The sequence below is a fragment of the Marmota flaviventris genome, chromosome 15 (genome assembly GCF_047511675.1).
Source record: "Marmota flaviventris isolate mMarFla1 chromosome 15, mMarFla1.hap1, whole genome shotgun sequence".
NCBI classification, from domain to species: domain Eukaryota; kingdom Metazoa; phylum Chordata; class Mammalia; order Rodentia; family Sciuridae; genus Marmota; species Marmota flaviventris.
The window spans coordinates 30,507,765-30,528,544 of NC_092512.1; the positions used below are offsets into that span (position 1 = coordinate 30,507,765).

Consider the following 20,780-nt stretch of genomic DNA (forward strand, 5'->3'; position numbering starts at 1 on the left):
TGAGGGCAATTGTCTGCGGAAGGGGCGGGAGGCCCATACATGATCGAGGTCATGCGCATCTAGCCAATTTGTAAGACGATCCGCCGCCCAAAGCCATCAGCAATCCTTAGCATAGGGGCACACTCATGCATTCCTGTCAAGTCATCTTGTGAAAGGCTGCCTGCTTCCAGCTTGGCTTGGATGTGCAACCTTAATAAAACTCACTGAGGTCTGGGAGAAAATAGCAGATCTGCAGCAGATAGGGCAGAGGAAAGGGTCTAGAGTATGTACAGGCAGCTGACTCAGGCAGGCTCCACGCTGAACGGTTACACAGAGAGGAAACAATAAATCTCAGCTACTATGCAATAAATATCTCAAGTTTTAACGAAGGAAACTATCATTACAGTGAAATAAAAAAAAATAACATTTGAGAACAAAGCTAACAAATGGCTAGTTTTCTATGATTCTTCTGCAAACGCTTTCTTTGAGGGGGAAAAAGTCAAACAAACAAGCAGTTTTACCTGAAATAAAGAACTAGTTTAAAGGTCAGAAGAGAGAAGCAAGTTTTGCGAGAGACACGGAAGGAGAGTGCTGGCAGTACAATGACAGTTTTCCTTTCCTTTGCTTTCTTCGCTGCCATTCTGACTCACATAGGGTGCAGCAACCAGCGCCGGAGTCCAGAAAACGGTGGGAGAAGATATAACCGGATTCAACATGGGCAATGTGCCTACACTTTCATTCTTCCAGAACACGACGGGAACTGTCGTGAGAGTACGACAGACCAGTACAACACAAACGCTCTGCAGAGAGATGCTCCACACGTGGAACCGGATTTCTCTTCCCAGAAACTTCAACATCTGGAGCATGTGATGGAAAATTATACTCAGTGGCTACAAAAAGTAAGTGATTGCTTTCAGTTTCTTAATTGCATGGAGCCTTTTCTCTTCTTGCTCTGCAGCTAACTTAGCGTTCCTTAGGGGGGCATTTGTGTGTTTACCTTTTGCTCCAGGGGGGCAGTGTTTGCAAATGCAAGCGGGCTCTCCGGTTTGACTTTCTGAGTAAGCCAAGGTTTCTGGGCTTATGTAAGCATTTGAATGCAGGGCGCTCCCCACTCCCCGGATTTGTGCATCTAATACTGGCACCTTATGACAGCTCTGCTTTTCTCTTTTTAAAAGTTTATCTTGAGTGTTTAGTCTGTCAAAATCCAAATTAAAAAAAAAAAGAAAGAAAAAAAGAAAGCATGCACCTTTTAAGCCAATTGGTGGAAAAAAGAAAATCATAATGACAATATTTATTGAGGATCAAATCAATTTTACACTAGAAAATTTTGTGCAGCTAGGATTTTGCAATTGCCACAAAATGTCCATTTTTTCAATCTTTATAATATTTATTGGTTGAATAAATTGTATGAGTAGAGGGAACTGTTAATTTCAACAAGTGGCAGGATATAGAGGACTTATTTCTGTCATCTAGTTCTTCTGTGCTTGAGAAAAATCAAGAAAAAGGTTTAATGTGGACTCATCAGGAAGAGATTACTTGTCACAATGAGAGGAGAAATGCAGCCAGCAGTGGCTGTTCACAGACACATGCACCTGCAGATTTAGACTGAACACTTTAAGCAGGCTCTGCATATTCCTGAAGTACCTCCTTTCCCAGGGATTTTGTGTCAGAGATAGTGCCATTTGGGAGTCTCAATATCCAGATGAATGTTGATGTTGGATATGCATTCAATCCCAATTTATAGAAATCAAACTAAACCACTGAAAAGTTTGCATTGAAACTGTGCCTATTAAACTATGAGGACACTTTCTGCAGACCTTTCTCTCTTTACTGTCTAATTGTGTATCAGGTAAGCAGCAGTAAGCAAATTCAATTGAATGGTGGTAATGTCCCTGCCTGTGAAAAGCTTCTCCCCCGGATCATTACTAACAGATTCACTTGGTGCATATAGACAGGGACATGAACGGGCTTCTTTAAAGGTAGTCTGTTACCCTTTAAGAGGATAAAAGATAGGGATGGGACAAATGCTCTTTTTTGTTGCTGTCTGGTCACAATCATTTAGGTCAGCCCTGCTGAATCATGCCGAGTAATAGTTGTTCTACTTTTGTCCACTAGGGACTGAACTAAGATCACTGTTATTTCATTTGACACGTTAACTGGAACTTGGTTGTTCTAGAGTTTCCAAATTCGGAATTGCAGTTAGTCTTCTTATTACAGACTACAGGTGAAATATCAATAGGTGGGAAGAAGAAAAGAAGGAAAATAGAATTCTGCAGTCTTTTAAAATCTGTAGCTTAATTTTCAGGTGATAGTAGTTACAAATAGAATGTCAGTTTTTTTTCCCTTTGGCAAACCTTATTTCCATAGTAAAGAAATGAATAGCTTGGTTGAACAGCTTGTTATTATTCTTAATATACTATCCCATCTAGTTTTTTTAATGAGAATCAATCATGATAAATTGGTCTAAATTCTTTCAGGGGGACCTAGAGGGAAATTTAGTCCCAAATTGTCATGAATGATCTATTCTACCAAAAATGTAATGTTTTGTTTGCTTAAAACATACAATGAAAATGGTGATTCAAACATAGAAATGCATATTTTGTGTTGCTATGCAATTATTCAGCAGTGACAGGGTAAACACATAATTCTACTGGGCTTAAGTCATGTACACATTTCGTATGTTAATTTATTTTGTGAAATAAATTTGATTCTTGTTTACATTGTTCTTGGTCAATGATTATGGCACAGCTCTCAGAATATAGCCAAACATAACTATTGAAATGTTCTTTGGTTATATGGACCCTTGCAAGAGCGAATCAGGCTGAATACTTGCTGAAAATGTCTCTCAGTTGGTATGAGTCAGAGCAGTTTGGCTTGACTATTGTCTGTTTAAATTTGCATATCTTTTGTCATTGTTAATGTGATTGGTTGGAGGATCAAGAAACCAAATAAATGCATTCAGCAGAGAATTTGCTAAAGGCTCTCATAAATTTCCCTTAATTAGAGGTTTCCTTCAATCCAAATTCTAAATTTCTTGTAATATATGTTTATTTTTATCTATCAGATGGACTTTTTTTTTAAACTGTAACCATTTGGTATATTCTAGACTGCCACTTGTACTACTTATATTTTTATTCAAATTAATTGGAATGGGTAAGAAGCCATGCACTGCAGAAACCCAGGCTATCAGTGTATGTAAGTGAAATTAATTCATCCATTTATTCGACAAAATAATTAATCAAAGCATGGTGATTATTATGCAGCACATGGCATCACTGTCAGGAACGTTTCTGATGTAGAATAAATGAGTGTTACCAATGCTAGTTGATAATTTATGTTAATCTGTTCTCTTCCTTGAACACTGGTGAAGTAGAGTTTTAAAAATTCTTTGTAAGACATGAGCCATCATTAGAAGTCACTTTAAGAGACTTACATTCTCAAATTTCATTCTGCCACTTCTCTGGTCTTACAACTGAACATGAAGAAAAGTATGCAAAGGGGCAAATGATTTACTGGTCACCATAAACACTGGAATTGTTATGGCACTGATCTACTGACATGAGGGATTTAATTGAGAAAGACTAACTTTCCATGGGAACTTGTTTAGTTAACATGAGGTAGGCTGACAAAGTTATCTTGACTTGTCAGATTGCAAAGAGGAGCATGACATTGATGCCCAACATCACAGTTTTATTGGGTGAAATACCTGGGTGTGTGTCTGAGTTTGACTTTCTTCTATCATAGCTCCTTTTCATATTATTAGCAAACGTATCACTTGTCTGACAGTGAATACATCTTGGATATGTAACAATAAATATGAATGATTATTGTGTGTTTGCCCCTTTGTCATGATCTCTTCCTACATTTCTACGACAGAAAGGTATTAACATCCATATCTGTTATGGATTGTTATTGTTATTTTCCTTTTATATGTCAAAGTTTTACTAAGATGCAAATTTTAAATATTTGTATTTAGAATATAAAATGTTCTAGAATGTTTAGAAGGTGTGTTTTGCTTTTACCAAATGTTTTGCAGGCTGGTGACTGTACAATATTAAACCAGAAAGGATATGCTTGTGTTTTATTTTCACGAGGGGGGACTTTATTTTCATGAGGGGGGGACTTCCTAATTGTGTGAAATGAGTAGAGAGTAGATGAGTACGTTTTTAATAATTTGTCTCTAAACTTGAAGACATCTTTGATTTGTGCATAGAAATTGGAAAAAGTGGCAATTGCCAAGAAAAGTCAACAGGAATGATTTCTTTTAAATCAGGTTTGTGGAAAAGTCTTTACCAAATTCCTTTCAAGAACAGAACCTTGATTTTTAAGCAAGGGAGGAGCCCTTCAGAATCTGAGTTAATTTTTCAATCAATAGTTAGGTTTTATTGTTTTTTACATTTTTAAATCAAAAGATCCAAGAAGGAATAGACACCATTTTGGTCCTGGAATCTGGGCAGTTGGAGCTGTCACAGCTTATGAGTTCTCCCCAGCCTGTTTTCATTGATGGAGCTCAGGTTTTAGAGCTAGGGCTGGTGGGTCCTTTCCTGTGGGTATCTGCAGACCTTCTTTACCCCTGACTCTACCCTTTACGTTGAGGCTTTTAAAAACAGTGCTCATCTCATATACAGTTATTGGTTTAATTTAAAATGAATAGGAATGTGTCCTTTGCTTTCTTAACCCCCCCCCCCCCTATAGTTTTCCATTATATAAGAACAAAATCCAGATTTCTTACCAAGAAGTCCTATGTGATTTGCCCCACAACCCTTTAGTGGCCTCATCATTTATTACCTTCAAACGACATTCCAGACACTCAAATGACATTGCCCTTCTTGTTATTTCTCCAACAGACAAGCTCATTCCTGCCTTGGGCACTTTACAAGCTATTTGCTCAGCTCAGAAAATTCTTCCCCCAGCTCTTACCATGGATGGCTCCTCCTCTTTATTCAAGTTTTCATGCAAAAGTCTTCTCTGAGCACCATTACTTCCTACCTTTCCTATTCTGCTGAATGACTTGCTATCATATTGTGCTATTTAATTTCTTCATGACATTTACTCCTGTGTGATGTTATATTATTCATTTTCTGTCTATTCCATCTTCCTCTACTAAGAATGTGAATTTCACTAGCGCAGGTTTCTTGTCTATCCTTAGCATTCCTTATACCTAGAAGAATGTGGAATGAGTGACGATATTCTTGCAGACTCTTAGCTCTATGAGGTAGGGACTATACCCATATTGTTTACCAGTTTTTATTTATGACTATTTATTCCTTTCGGTAGCAGATTGACCTCTAGAATAATGTCTAGAGCAGCGTTAGCAGAGAATACCGTTGACCCTTCATTTTGCAGATTTTGCATCATCTAACTTAACCCACCTAAAGTAAAAAAATATTTGTTTAAAATTTGTGTCTACACTGAAATACTGAAACACATACAAACTTTTTTTTGTCATTATTCCCTGAATAATATAGTGCAATCTTTAATATAACATTTATATTATATTAGGTATGATAAATAATGCAGACATTTCAAATACATGGGAGGTGTCATGAGTTACATGCAGATCCTAGCTATTTTATGTAAAATTTTAAGCATCCACAGGTTTTGATATCTGTGGAGGGTCTTGAACCAGTTCCCCATTGACACTAAGAGATGACTATGCCGTTTTTGTTTTTTTTTTTAATGAATAGAGAGAAATGAATTCCATGGGTAGATTTGAACTATAATTAAATATATATTTTAAAATAAGACCCAATTATATTCCACATGCTACTTAGCTATGTAATGTGAGAAATTTTTATTAATATTCTGAGTTCCATCTTCAATATCAAGCAGCAAACTATAGCCCTAGAGCCAAATCTTGCCTGCTATCTGCACTTGTAAATAAAGTTTTATTGAAACAGAGCCACATTTTTTTGTTTTTGTTTTTGTGATGCTTGTTGATGCTTTTCTCCTACAAAAGCAAGTTGAGTCATTGCAATTGCAATCAAATAGCCTACAGCATCTCAATTTTTTAATATCTGGCCTTTAAAAGAAAGTTTGCTGACCCCTGCTCCCTGCCCAATATCACAAGAAGAATTAGTATTAATACTGGGACCATTGCAAGGTAAACTGTGGGGATTGTTGTGTGGGAAAAAACATTGCCCTTCAGGAGGCCCAGTAAGTTTTAGGTCCCTGCCTAAAAGGGAGAGAGAGCCTGGCGGAGAGCCTGACTAAGCCATTTCTTGGCTTGGTGCCTGGCATGCTGTGAGGTGACATTTCAGAAGAGTACAGACAAGGGAATTTCATGTCTTTTCTTTCCACTGCCCATCATCCCTTGAACAAAGAAATATTCCCAAAGCAGATATATGTCAGAAAAAAAAAAGCACCTGAATAACGATACAGGTCCCCAATCTCTGGATAAACAGGTCTGGACTCCATGGTCCCCTGCTTCCTGTACCTGTTTCATCCTGTTAGTTGCAGCATTAGCAAGAATGTTGACAAAACTCTGGAGACATTCTGTTTTCTTAGAAATGGGACTTCAGCTCAGCCTCTTGCATTCGGTATATTTAGAAACTTTTTTGTCTCTGTCACTTGTTTTAGATAGAAAGATTAGAGAGAAGTGTTCTCACCTGTATAGATGATGGATCAAAGAAGCAATAAGAGAGGTGTTCAGCTACAGATTACAGAGCACTGGCAGCCCCCATGCGATAATTTGCTAATTTAGGGGGTTTTGCTTTCATTCTGCAATGGTCTCTGTGCAGACACATTAGGGGTCTTTTCCTGCTTTGTGTTCCTCTTTTTTTTTTTAATACCACAAGCTATATTGTATCATTTGCTCTAATGCACAAGCCTAATTACATTCTGAGTCATCCTTGACTCTTGTTCCAATACAAGATCATCTCTTGCAGTGAAGTTGGGAAATTCCAAATCCCCTTTGGTTTTGGACCCTTGGTCTGTGGGAGGGAGGGCCTCTTAGTGTTTAAATCTTTTTATAATGTGTACACAAGATGTACCCCTCTGTTATCAAAGGAGTTTCTAAAGAATGAAGCACTCTGTGGTGTGCTTTTTATTTGGGGGCTATTTATACCTAGGGTCTGTACCTGAATACTCTTCTCTTATTCTCATATAGAAATACTAGAACTGAGAAGCTCTCAGGCTTATTTGGTCCTGAATAACCTGGATTTCTTTGTTGATGTAAATGATCTGAATTTCTTCCTTCCAGTGAGTGAGTGAGTGGAAGAGCAATTTTTAAAAGAGAAAGGGAAGTAAAACATACAATGCCAAATACAGACCTACTGGTAGCTAAGAATTTCATCAATAGTACATCTGGGCTTATGTGGGTTTTTTTTCTTTCATCAGTAAGTATTAGAAAATGTAGAGTAAGATGAATATTACTTATTTATACTATACAGTCTGTATGGGAATGTGTTTCTTAAGTTTGCCTGAACTATTGAATGATCATGCAAATTAGCACAGATATCAACATGTGTCTAAAGTAAACTCACAGCTGAATGTTAAGAAAATGTAAGCACAGTGTGAATGTCTTGAATCCTTAGTGATAGAAACACATCAGCCAATGTCAAATGGTCAACTTGTAAATTTCCAGGCAATGACTGGTGACAATTTTGAAAGATGATGTATTTTCAAGTTTAATTGATAAGTATATATTAATTCATTAGGGGAAAATTTATAGATAGGCTTTATTTTGTTTCTTAAAGCTGAATGAGTTACATTACAGTAATACACAATGAAGGATTTTTGCTTCCCAAGAACCAATAAGTACTCTAAAATCCCAAGTTAGCTGAGTAAGGTGATGCACACCTGTAATCCCAGCTATTTGGGAGGCTGAAGCATAAGGATCATAAATTTGAGGTCAGCCTGGACAACTTAAAATAAATAGGGCTGTGGCTGTTGCTTAGTGGTAGAATGCTTCTCTAGCATGTACAAGATTCTTGGTTTAATCTCCAGTATACCCCACCCCCACCTCTACCCATACAAACAAACAGAGGAAAAAAAAATCTGATTCAGGCCTGCGGATATAGCTCAGCTGTGGAGTGCATACTTGTTTCATGTTTGAGGACCTGGGTTCAATTCCCAGTACAATAAACAACAACCAACAACAAATAATCATCCAAATTTCATTTCCCCTATAAACCCTTAAAGATAGTCCTGGGATTTTGTAAAGCATTTTAACACTATTCTTATCTTCACTATTAATATACAGCAGACTTTTATAGTCCAGTGGGTATTTATTACAACTCAAGATTTGTTGTTCAAAGCAGGTCTTGGCATCACTTGTCTTAATTATGCAGATGTTAAGATGCAGAGAGTGTATCCTCATCACCAACATTACCAGTGTTATCATCATTTTCCTATTTCACTCACTTTTTTTAAAAAAGAATAGAGCTATCCAGTGACAGTCACTTCAATATTTATTGAATGAATCAATAGGTTTGTTTAATAAACTGAGTATTTAATGACTTAAAATGTAGAGTAAAATGACATATGTTGTGCCTACAACATTACTGCTGGTTTTGAATTCCTGGCAGTACCATTTACTTGCTGTGTGATCTTGGGCAAATTCCTTCACTTCTCTATATCTCAGTTCATTATGAGTTAAATTGAGTTCATAACAGCACCAATAATTAAAGGTTATTGCTAAATGTAAACATAATTCACATAAATTACTTTGTGTAAGTTGTATCATACCATAAATGTTAAGTAAGCATTAGTTATTGCTAGGGACAGTTCTAGGTTTAGTGTTAGTTAACTGTTGGAAACTTTTTCTCAAACTATTAGAATATTCTAATATTAGAATACTTAGAAGAACTTTACATGTTTTAATTTATTGACTACTTTTAAAAGCCAGAATGAAGTAGAAAGTATTATAATTGAATGAATCACTTGCCAAATGAAGAAGCTGAGGGATGGGGAGAGGACACCACTTTTCCACAATGGCTAAATTGCAGGCCAACAGCCAACCTGGGGCTGTCTGACTCCATGACCTATGCTATGAACCAACCATGGGATTAGCAACAGCAACTTTAACCATGTCTCCTCCTGTCAATCCTCAAACCATTAAGTCCATTTAAATTTTTTTTTTTTTTTCTGGAGTTGCCTTTGTGTATAAATCCTTAATTCTTTCATACTAAATGAGTTGCCCTTTTCTCAAATTCTGTTTCAGACAACCATTTATCCACAGCCCAACTCTAAAGCTGCATGGTTAAATTGGTCATGGCACGCAGGTTTTGCTGCTGTTGGAAGCACAATAGCCAATTCTCTCTGCCCTCCCACGGTCTGTTGACAGACCAGGCAACCCCATCTGCATTCCCTCCCACCTCTCTCCATAGAAGCACCATCTTCTTGAATGTATAGAGCTTAATTGAGTCTGACTATTTATCTGAAAATTTCTAAAACACAGAGAAAGGCTTACAATTGCTTTACATGGTGCGAAGCTGCCTCTTCTGAATATCTTCCATTCAATTGAATGACCTCCCTCTTGGATTTATCTGCAGGCAATCCTGTTTGGAAAAGAAACAGCACATTCTGGAACTTAAAATATTATTTGCATGCACTTTATTTTAGCGGGTCAATCCGAGAGTTGTAAAAATGAGGAGAAAGGCCTTGTTTTCTCAGGCAATGACCTTTTATCTCACTTCCTATTTTATTTATCATTGTCCCTATTAATTAAAATATTTCTGGTATTTTGGACCAAGGCCAAGAATGTTGCTACTTGCAGGCAATTGTGACAGATCTTCTCTTTTCTTCTGCTGGGTGGAGGCCTGAACACTCACAAGCCTTGGTTCCATAGCTGTCTCCATAGCTGATGAAGATCAACTACAGCAGATGGGAAGACTCCAGACAACCCAACTGCCTTCTGTCCATTCTTCTTCATAGAATCACCAAAGGAGGGAAGACAACACAGGTTAAAGACAAATTTGAATTCAGTTAGGATTTCCATGTACTTTTATATGGTGAGATAGACTAAAACACATTTTAAGAAACCAGACAACTCAATGTGTGTCTGTTTGTTTGACCTCCGCTTTCCATTAAATGATGAGAGCCAGCAGTGTGTGGCATGTGGACACTGTAGGGGCCTGGTGGACACTGCCAGGCTGTACATATGCCTACATGCATGCTGTAGTGCTCAAGCTATCTGGGGCAACTGCATGGTCAGTGAAGTGGTCTGAAGGATTCTAGTGCTGATGCTGAATGACGGGGTCTTTTCCTGAAATAGGAAACTGTAGATCAGGGAGGACTCATTTCTCAATTTTAATTTTCTTTATTCTTCCTCTCCCCTCCCCATCCTTTTCATCTTCTATTATGTCTGCTGATTTTCCTCCCTTCTCAGGAGATAGCTGAAAATATAGCAAGTACATATTCATGGAGGCTGGGAAGTGATCGCTTATGTTTAGTTGTACAGTTTGTACTTTAGGAGACACATAATTATGGATTGATGTCATCCATATAACACAATCTGAAAAGAGGGGAATAGTTGCTGGATGTTCTGTCATCAAAGGAAGTATGAAAAAGAATAATGGCGTTTAGTAACAAATAGGGCGTTCCAAGGTCTACTTTAGTCTACAGTATCATCCTCCAAATAGATAAATACATGCATTTTTTTTTATAAATAATGGATATATCAAAGCAATTTTATAGATAAAGAAACTGAGGGCCAGTGGAATCAAATGATGTTTAGAAGTTTGCCTGTCTACTTGGACACAGATGTAAAATTTGAACTCAGACTTTCTGAATGGGTAAATCTGAGAACTCTTTATTATTTTCTCCTCTTTGGAATTTTCTTTCAAAAATTAAAACAATTATGAATGGTGGGGGAGCAGATAAAAGATTAAAATGAAGCTTTTCTTAAGTTTTTGGAGGATATGTCCATAATAAATAACCTTCATTTGGCAATCAGAAGAATTTTCCATACATGGATTTTAGGTTCTGTAAGATGACTACTCTTCTTATGATTCTTTCTGTCCTAGAACAGGTTTTTTTGGTGTGTTTTTCTTTTTAATTTAAAAAATCTGTCAGTGGCAAATAATTCCTTGATATCTTTCCCCCAAACAAATGAGTTATTTAGCCATATTACCTCATGTTGGGGTTATTTTGATACAGATAAAGATAGTGTCTTAAACTATTTTATCTACATTTTTCACTTAGAAGCACTTCATTGTAGTATCAAGTTATATTTCTTTCTGCTGAAGACCAAATAAGAATAAAAATATTCAATAGAAGAGATCCTTTACCATTTCAACATTAACGGATTAGGGTGCTGTTTGTGCAAAAATTATCGTTTATTCCATTTAAAAAGACTACATGCTATGTATGTTTTGACTTTCAAAAAATATTATTTAGTATGTGAAAGTAGACTTGAATTCAAGTCCAAGCTTTAAAAAAATCCCAGATAATTAATAAAGACACCTGAAAGTGACACTGTCAGTAGTATCTCTTACTGACGGTCAAGGTATACTAATAAATTTAGGAGATCTTTATTCAGATAAATGATTAAAGCTGACACTAGAAGTGGAAATCCCACAATCAGCTCTTCACTGAGAATTTGAGAATCAAATGTATATATCAGACTATGAAACCTTCCTATCAGAGAGAAAGGAATTTTTAAAATTTTGTGACAATTATGTTTCATATGGGACAAAAACTCGATCAGTTTGCAATGAAAAAAGTTACTTTGGAAATGAATTATCCTGAGCATAAGTTATCTCTATATATTATTAGCCTATTATTTTGAAATAACTTCCTTTAGATCTGATTTTAGATATCATGGCCTTAAAAGTATCAAAGACAATTAAAATATTTAAATAAAACCCTGTAAGTTTATTAAACATTTTTTATATTTCAGATAATTCACCAAATATTTTGAAAAATCTCTCTTCTGTTAACTACAAAATATCCCCTGAGGAAAATGAGGTTAGCATGTGTTTAATCCTTCTCTGATTAGTGGGCACCTGTAAAATCAATGGTAAGAAGGAGATTTTATGTCAGGGAGACACACACTGCTATTTGTCCATGGATGGGAGTGTAGTTTGAAAAAATTATAGACAGTTTTTAAAATTTAGAGCCAAAAACATCCTTGTCATGTTCAAGTACTACTACTAAGTAAATAAAATTCAGCTTTTTAATTTAATAAGATTGAAAAGGTACAAGTAAATTATATAGAGTATAGAACTTGGAGAACAATCTTGCATTTTCCAAAGATGGTTATAAAAGTACCTCTTGTCTTACATGCTATCCTCCTGTAAAGAATTCCCTTTGCCTTGAATCTTTCTAAAGGAAATTCCATTTTATCTTGTTTACCACGACACTCACATTCAGAGGCCTGAGCTGCCATGTTAGAAGTCCACCATGTTGTGAGGAAGTCAAGCCATATAGAGGAGGATATGTGAAGGAGCTCTGGTTAGTAAGTCCTCATATCTGAGTCATCCTAGCCCAGTCTGTAGACATGTGAGTAAGAGAGCCTTCACAGGATTATAGTCTCCACCCATTTAGTTTCTTTAAGCTTTGGAGCCAGGGTCCTTCTCTTCATGGAAGAGAAGCAATCTATTGCTATTTTACCCTGTCTGAGACGTTGACCCATAGAGTCTGTGACCCAATGAGCATAATCAATTGATTGTTACAAGACACTAAACTTGTGGGTAATATATTGAACCCACAGTTAGGACTGGAATGGTCACCAGATACCTAGGCTTACAGGACTGTGCTGCCTATCACTATGCTTGTCACTGAAGAACAATGCATCCGACATGGACTCTGCATTCCAGAAGCTTGCACTTCAGCGAGCCTTAGGACATCATTAGAATGTCATAAGTGCTGTATTGGTTCTGAAACCAGTACTTTTTCTTCCTTTACTATTCTTTTAAGTTAGATATTTCAGTTTTACATAAATTTAGTAAGATTCAATAGATATAACTTGAAGACAGCATATACCTTTGTGGTCCTTTGAATAAAATTGTTTTCAGTAAGAATTTTTCTACCTTCTCCTTTGCAAGAAGCCTCAGGGACCAACAAAACTTGGAGTAGACCAGTATTCCATAATGCCAAAATGATATATGAGTCTTATAGATAACATTGTTTGTAGTTTTTCTGATCACTTAAAAAATATGAAAATCTCAGAGAATTCACATTTTTGAGGACTCTAGGAATTAAGCTTTTTTATAATCCTACACTACTTAACTTGTCATGTTCAGGCTGTAAGTTTAAATCCAGATGTTTCTGAAAATTGTTACTGAGCATGGCTGACTGGTGGTCTCCCAAATGTAAAACAAGTTAGCTGCATCTGTTTGATTCCCAGTGGTTTGGAATTCCTGCAGTAAAATCCATCCTAGATTCTTCTCTTTTCAACTGATGAGCAAGGGATTCAAACTTAAATGAAACAGGTATAGGAACATTCTTAAATGTATGATGTGCTTTGCTTATTACATTACATACTGATTGAAACTTACTGGAAAACAGCATAATAGTGAGTACAAAAAAAAAACACAAAACAAAACTAAGTACTTTTATATCCTTTGACTCAGTAATTCAACTTCTGGGAATCATTCCCAAGGAAAACAGTTTGACAGAGGGAAAAAGCAATATACATGAAGGTGTTCACTGCAGCCATCAGAGCAGAAACACTGGAAATCATGGGTGTTATTAGTCACTAGGTACTTACTATGACACCTCATACACATGATCTCTAATCCTTCAAAAGAATTTGAAAGATAAACAACATTATTTACAGGCTGAAAATGAGGAAACCATGTACAAGTTCCCCCAGGCCATAAATGGCAGGATCAGTAGACCCTCAACCCAAGATCCTCTGGTGAAAGGCCGAGACTTCAGTGACCCACGACCACAGCTGTTAAAAACGAAATGTCCACAAGATGTTGAATGAACCAGTAGGTGATATGCCTGAATAAATTACAGTAATAAAATTAGAAGCCAATATTTCGACCATTTAGTTTACACAAAGTTCTGGGTTGGATAGTTTAAGTGTGTTATTTCATTCTCACAAATCTGTACCTACATACTATTACTTTTCTCATTTTTTAAAATGCCATGAGCATGTTATAGCTCTGATTGTGTGGGAGGGTAGAGTGGGAGGTGAGGATGAGTTTGTAAGTATATTTATAAAACTGTCAACAGGGAATATATTGCAGTACTATTAATAACAGAAACAATATTCACAGTGATTAATTTAAGTGATAAAATTGAAGAATATTTTTTATTTTCTCTTACATGCTTGCTGTATATATCATGCATTATGAGCTTGCCATTTTTACAATCAAAGTAAGGGAAGCTTAAATTTTAATTTTTAACTAAAAATAGGTCTTATAGACTGAGGTTAATAAAAATAGCAGGAATGATTTGGAGAAAATGGGATCATGCAGACTTGACTGAATTGCCATTATTTTTCAGAGTAACTGTTCTTAGGGCAAAAAAATATGAAGGGGTCTTTAGAAATAGTAGCATAATCTGTAGGAAATAAAATCTAGGGGAAATATTTTAGAACAGAGAGTTTTCCCTTATTTCTCCAGTCTCATCTTTCATAGTTTTCTCTCTGTTCCAGCTCTTTCTAAATCTTGCAGTTCTGTTACAATATTGTGATTTCTTTTCCTTCCTTAAATATGTGCCTGCTGTGCTACAGAGAGTTCTAGAATCCCTCCTGCCCCATCCTCCACACAGTGTTTAATAAGTGGAAGGATGGAAAGATGGATGGACGTATGAGGTAAATGAATGGATAGATTGATACAAACCCTTCAGCTCACTCCTATGCAATGGAGTTTCCTGAAGAAGGTAACAAATAAGATGATGGAAACTTACTGTCAAGTTTTTAATGGACTTGGACATAAGCAATAATTGGATATAGAGAGAGCAGGTTTAGAATTTGCAATTCTATGAAAGGGTGAATGACCAGATGCTGTGACAATAGGGAGAGTGACCTTCACACCCCAGACTCTTCCCTAAGGCAATAAGATAACAAGGCAAACAGATAAGGAAAACAGGTAGATCATCAGGTAGCAGGTACAGTTCTGCCATAAAAAAAGTAATTCAGAAGTGTTTGTCAAAAAGATAATACTAAGATTTAAAACTGGGGATATCACAACAAGCATGCTTTACTCAAGTAATAGATACTATGAAAAATGCAAGTATTTCTGTATTCGTATCCTATAGAGCTGTTAATTTCAGGCATCTTTAAGGATAGTTCTTAACATTATGTAATGTGAGATTGAGTCCATCTGTCTTCCTGAGTGAGAAAGGAAAGGACAATCATAAGGTCCTATAAATTTATGAATGCAGAGGTAAAGAGCCCTTTCTTTCTCCCATACCTTTGTGTATCTTATGCATTTGCAATTTGCATAGCATAGAATATCCTAGGGAATTGAGTCAAATTACTCTCCTCAGGTCCATAAGTCTTACATCGTGGTCTCTATCTATTTAAAATTACACACTTGTACTGTCAGGCAGGATATATGCATTATACTCTTCTATTTGTGTTATATATGAATGCTTTCATAAATGAATGCTTTATTCTTTGAAGTTTGTTTGATCCTGGGAATTTAAATGAATCCTCCTGGAAAAAAATCTCAGTGGTTCCATTTTGAAAACAAAGGCATTAAATATTTTAGGAAGAATCATTTCAGTACCAAGAATCTGTTCAGAGAAGCAATAAGGTACACTAAATGATATTAGCTAACCAATGGGTCTCATGTGGCCCTTTTTTCTTGAATCTGATCTTGTGTTTTCAATTGGGTCATTATACACTTCTAAGAATATGCATTTTATAATACAAACTGTAGGTAGAATTCTCTTCAGCATTTATCAAGTGGCTCATGCCTTACAATGCATTCTGTGCCTTTTTATAGCACAAAGAGATTCCTGGTTAATATTAGGAGTATGCATGCCCTGGTAGTCCAGCAAGTTTCAGATAAAATATGAGTAGAAATCTGGTTCTGTGAAAACATAGAAATTCCATGTTGCTGAGCAAGAATAACAGTCCTGTAACATGGGCCATGTGGATATTTAAGCAAACACATATTTATGCCTAGAAATAAAATATGCTCACTGGGAAACTCACATCATCTTAAAAATACACACTCCTCTTATATTCTCAAGACTTTACATCATGGAGTCTTATTGACTCTAATGACCCCAATCCCTGGAGACCCCAAACCAGGTGATATTGTGGTATTAGGAATGGGGAAGCCATTTACTTTCTTTATGATGGAAATTAGAACTCTCCAATGAGTCAGTTCTTCTGTTCTTTAGCAACATGACAAATCACAGTGTTTGTCATGGTTCTTGATTTTGCTATAGGGGAAGGTGTTATTGCATAACACATAATGCACGTGTGTATGTATTTTTGTGTTTATGTGCATGCATATAGTTTTGCTTTCAGCATGTGATGGATTATAGATGTGAACTAAACAGGATTTGACTTCAGATTTCTTCATTTATGAAATTTAAAAGTTTCTGTAGTTGCTCTGCCTCAAAGAAGGGAAGCATGATTCCCCATTCCTTAAGGCTGAACTGCACAGAGTCACACCTTCTAGAGAGTGCTGTCATGAAAGAGGGGAAAGGTAACTTTACACTAGAGAGACTTAACAACCACTTCCTCAAACTAGATGACTAAGGTCAATATCAACAGTGCTAAGTCATTTTGATAGTATTTCCGCTTATTAGAACAGCACAGAATGTCACTTTTCTTCTGTGATCTCTTTCTTAAAGCTCATAACCAGTCTCATTATGACAAAAACATCCAAACAATCTCAAGTTAGAGATAGTCCATGAAATATCTAACAAGTACTCCTCAAAAATGTTCAGGTCATCAAAAAAGGGTGTAGACCCTAACGGGACATAATGAGTAATATGGAATCTTGGATGGGATCCTGAACAAAAAGGACATTAGGTAAAACTAAAAGCAGAAAAGTGTGGACTTTAGTTAATAACACACAAATTCCAGTGAAGGATTTTCCTGCCCTGAATTCAGTAGACAAGCATGGTTATATAGTGCAATGGATTTCTTACGAAGCTATATCTGCTAATTCTGTGTAATATGAATAACTCTTCTCTAAAATGAGAATCTGAGAGCCACTTGGCTGGGCATTACCCATAATGCTCTTTATGGGTAGCTTCTTGAAGAAGAACAGACATGCAAAACAATGCATTCTGACTTCTCGCATCTGAAGAATCCTCTGAAATCTTCTTAAAAACAAACAAAAAAAGGCTTTTCCTACCTGCCACAAAAACCTGGGATACTTCCTAATGTTTACAGGGGACATGATAGCTACATGCAAGGAAATTTATAGCTTTGAAAAGCAAAGACCTTTGTGAGTATAGAAAATTGAATTGGCCAGATCACTGAGGATGAATTAGGTGCAACTTGATGTATTTTATTAGCCTCCTGCAATAATGCAAATGTAAAAAAAGTAAATTTGTTAATAACACATACTTAAAATAACATTACAACCTCTCTAAATATCTTTCTTTCAAGTCCTTAGGTTTCAGGCTTAAAAACTGAGTAAGAATGCTCAGGCTATCATTTTCTTTCAAAAAGCATATTAATTTCTTTTGTCTATCACTGAAAGAACTACAAGTGGTAGCAGGACAAGAATTCAGAGCTATATCATCATTTTATTGAATCATACACTGTAAAATAAAATATTCTCTAACTTTTTTTATTATATTCCACTACATAAGTACTTTGTTTTGTGAATCCAAATATGGTTTACATGCCTTTTTTTTTTTTTTTTGTAACAGCTGCAACAAACATTGCACAGATTGTACACAATCAATTGTAGAATATTCTCTGCTCACTTGATCCTGTAGAGAGTGGTTAAAGGCATTATTCAAGCAAGCCAGAAAAATCTGCATCATGTTATCTATTTGTATTGCCTAACAAAAAGGTATTTTTAAGATGTGGTATGGTGGTGGTGTCCATATTGCCTGATGTCAAATCTTATCACTTGGTAATTTGTGACAAACCTGTTGTGTGTTAGCTAAGAGTTTATGAAGTACAATTGGAAAAGCCAGAAATCTGGTTTAGCGAGAGGGAGAGGGAGAGGGAGAGGGAGAGGGAGAGGGAGAGGGAGATCTCTGTGAATAAAATTGCATCAATTAGGAATGGAAACACATTCTACACTTTGGCCAATTTAAGGCTAATTCATGAGCTGTGTTTATTGCCTTTCTTAGTTTTCAGAGATGACATAATTAATGATATTGTCCTCCTACAGCATGATAGTGGTTTTGCCTAAAATTTTTTTGAAAAGACATTCTTTGTGGATCATAAAATCTGCCTAGATTTTGTGTGAATGGTTATAAAGTCTTAGTTAATGAAAATTTGCTCTCCAAGACTGCATTAATTTTTTCACTCACTGAATACTTGTTTATTGGTATCATGTGTTCACTCCAGCATTTGTTGGAATACTGGATACAAAGGTGAAACAAAAATATTTTGATTACCCAGTGTCCATGATCCAGCAAGGAACTGGGTATTCACCAAGCAGTCACACAAATAATTTTAAGTTAACATAATGAAGAGATACACAGGATGATGAAACTATAAAAGAAAGAATTGAACGTGGTCAAAATAAAAAAAAAACAACTGTTTGGGTACTGAAAATATGCATTTATAATAATTGGTTCACATTTCCCTTAATTACGAGCCCTAGATATTAAGGAGTGATTTTAGAAGCCATTCATATCTGCCAATAGTAACTATGACACACTATAGACCCTATGAAAATTTATTTTAAGAAAAGGAAAGAAAAAGAATGAAATGAATGAGCCTAATTGGTATGGCTATACTCTATGTCTTTGTGTTTATATAAAGGAAACCCTAGAGTTTTGTGGTTCAAGCCACCAAGTAGCAAGTACTTGCTAAATTCTACCAGCTTCATCAAAGTTGTGTCATGTACATAACCCATAATTATTATTCCCTTTTTTTGTAATCATTTGAATTTGACTCTCAAATGATTGACAAGTATTAGGGAGGAAAACTGGTCATCTAAACTGTCCTCCATGAGCCAGTTGGATAGGTAACATTCTCTTGTAAACACTTCACAACTTAATCTTAATTTTAAGGATTCTTTTCACTTACAATAGGCCTCATGTAATATTCAGGAGTTTTGATCTCAAGAAGGATGCATGTGTAAGAAATGGTAATGTAAATGGTAAATTAGTTTCCAATGCCACACTTTGGAAAAGATATTTTTTGGTTTATGGTATAAATATATTTTCAAAAATAACTTGTTAGAGGTCCACTCTGCTCAGCAGCAGTACCCTCTGCATATGCCCAGTGGAAGCAGCAAGAGATTTTGAAGTAAGTGTCCTGTTCCCTTATGGTTCAAGACCCTGTTATTAATCTGGCTCCTTGTGCAAAGCCCACGGCCCATCATCACACTTACCATACTGTTTGCTTTCCTGTCTTTCCTCCTGGAAATGTAATTATTGAGGATTTATATATTCCAGGTTCTGTCTCTGGGTTTTACATACATTAATTCAGTTAATCCTTATAATAAATTTACGGGATTGTAACTATAATTCCCATTTTAAAGGACAGTAAACTGGGAAACTAAGCTAGGGAAATTGTCCCAAGTCATAACATCCTAAGATCCAGAGTTTGCTCCCAGAGTTTGGACTCTTAACCACTGCCCTTCTGCTTCTGCTGCTCTCTAGCTCAGCTCCTCCAAGTCAGGAGTGGGCTTTTATCTTAGTAGACGTCAGTCAGCTATGTGTCCTAGAACATAGGATGGACTTGATAAATAGGTATCGAAAGAATGTGCTTTTTCTTCTTAACTGGAGCACTTTCGGTGATAGAAGAAAAAATGGGTAAAGATTTTAAGGCTTGAAAGGATTTTTTAAACTTTTCTTTCTTATACTCCTATATGGCACCTGGAAAAACCATTATACACAGAGGTAAGTCATATTCATATGATCCCTTTTGTAGATTAGCCAGAAGTTGTGTTTACATTCTGTCATATGCCAGAAACTGTTCCCAATGCTGCATGTGTCCTACCTCATTTAATCCTCATCTGAGGTGGATGTATTTTCATGTTAGAAGTGAGGAACCTGAAGCGTGGAGATTGTCCTTGTCTCATAGCTGTTAGGTGGCAGAGCATGGAAAAGAACTAAAGTTGGCTGGCTTCTTTAGATTTCATGTTCACACTAACACAAAAACAATTATTTTAACTTTATCTCCATTTGTACCTGGTCTAAACTATATGGTGCACTTAATAAATGTTTTGTTTAACTTGAGATTTAGAATCCCTTCTGTATATTCACAAAAGTTACTGGAGGAAATCTTTATGCAGCTTTTAAAGGAATCCTTTAGTTTTTTCCTAGAAAACTCTCATTTTTAAAAAGGTTATTTATGAGTGCCTTTAAACTGTCAACAGCTATACATGAGTTGCTATATATATATATAATATATATATATATACACACACACATACACATACACACACAGATATATGTGTATATATATGATTTCTGTATTTATTAAATATTTAATATATTACATAATATATAATATTAATTATACACACACATCTATAATCTTTAATTATTTGTTTGTTCAAAATAAATTTAGGGCATTTGTTCTGGAGCCATAGATTTCTATTCAAAGAAACTATAAGGGCACAATGACAAACTCACTGCTTTTCCTTTATTTATACACAGCTACAGTTTTTTGGAAAAAATATTGTTAATGGAATTCCTGTTAATTCTAGATGAACTGGAATATCTTATAAATATCAAGAGAACATGTGAGAATTGCGTTAATTTTCTATACTACATAATAAATTATCCAGAATTAGTCA

At 35.9% G+C, this 20,780-nt stretch overlaps 1 protein-coding gene across 3 annotated transcripts in view; it reads left to right on the top strand.

Annotated features, from left to right (window-relative positions):
* The first annotated feature begins 581 nt into the window (after nt 1–581).
* Angpt1 (angiopoietin 1) overlaps nt 582–20,780 on the top strand; it is a 237,091-nt gene continuing 216,892 nt past the window's right edge. For 2 of the 3 annotated variants that reach the window (XM_027947991.2, XM_027947997.2), the window contains exon 1: nt 582–878. In XM_027947991.2, coding sequence (XP_027803792.1) covers nt 582–878 — 297 coding nt within the window. Of the gene's footprint in view, nt 879–9,741; nt 9,884–20,780 lie in introns of those variants that run through there. The other variant, XM_071602181.1, reaches the window with a different exon arrangement.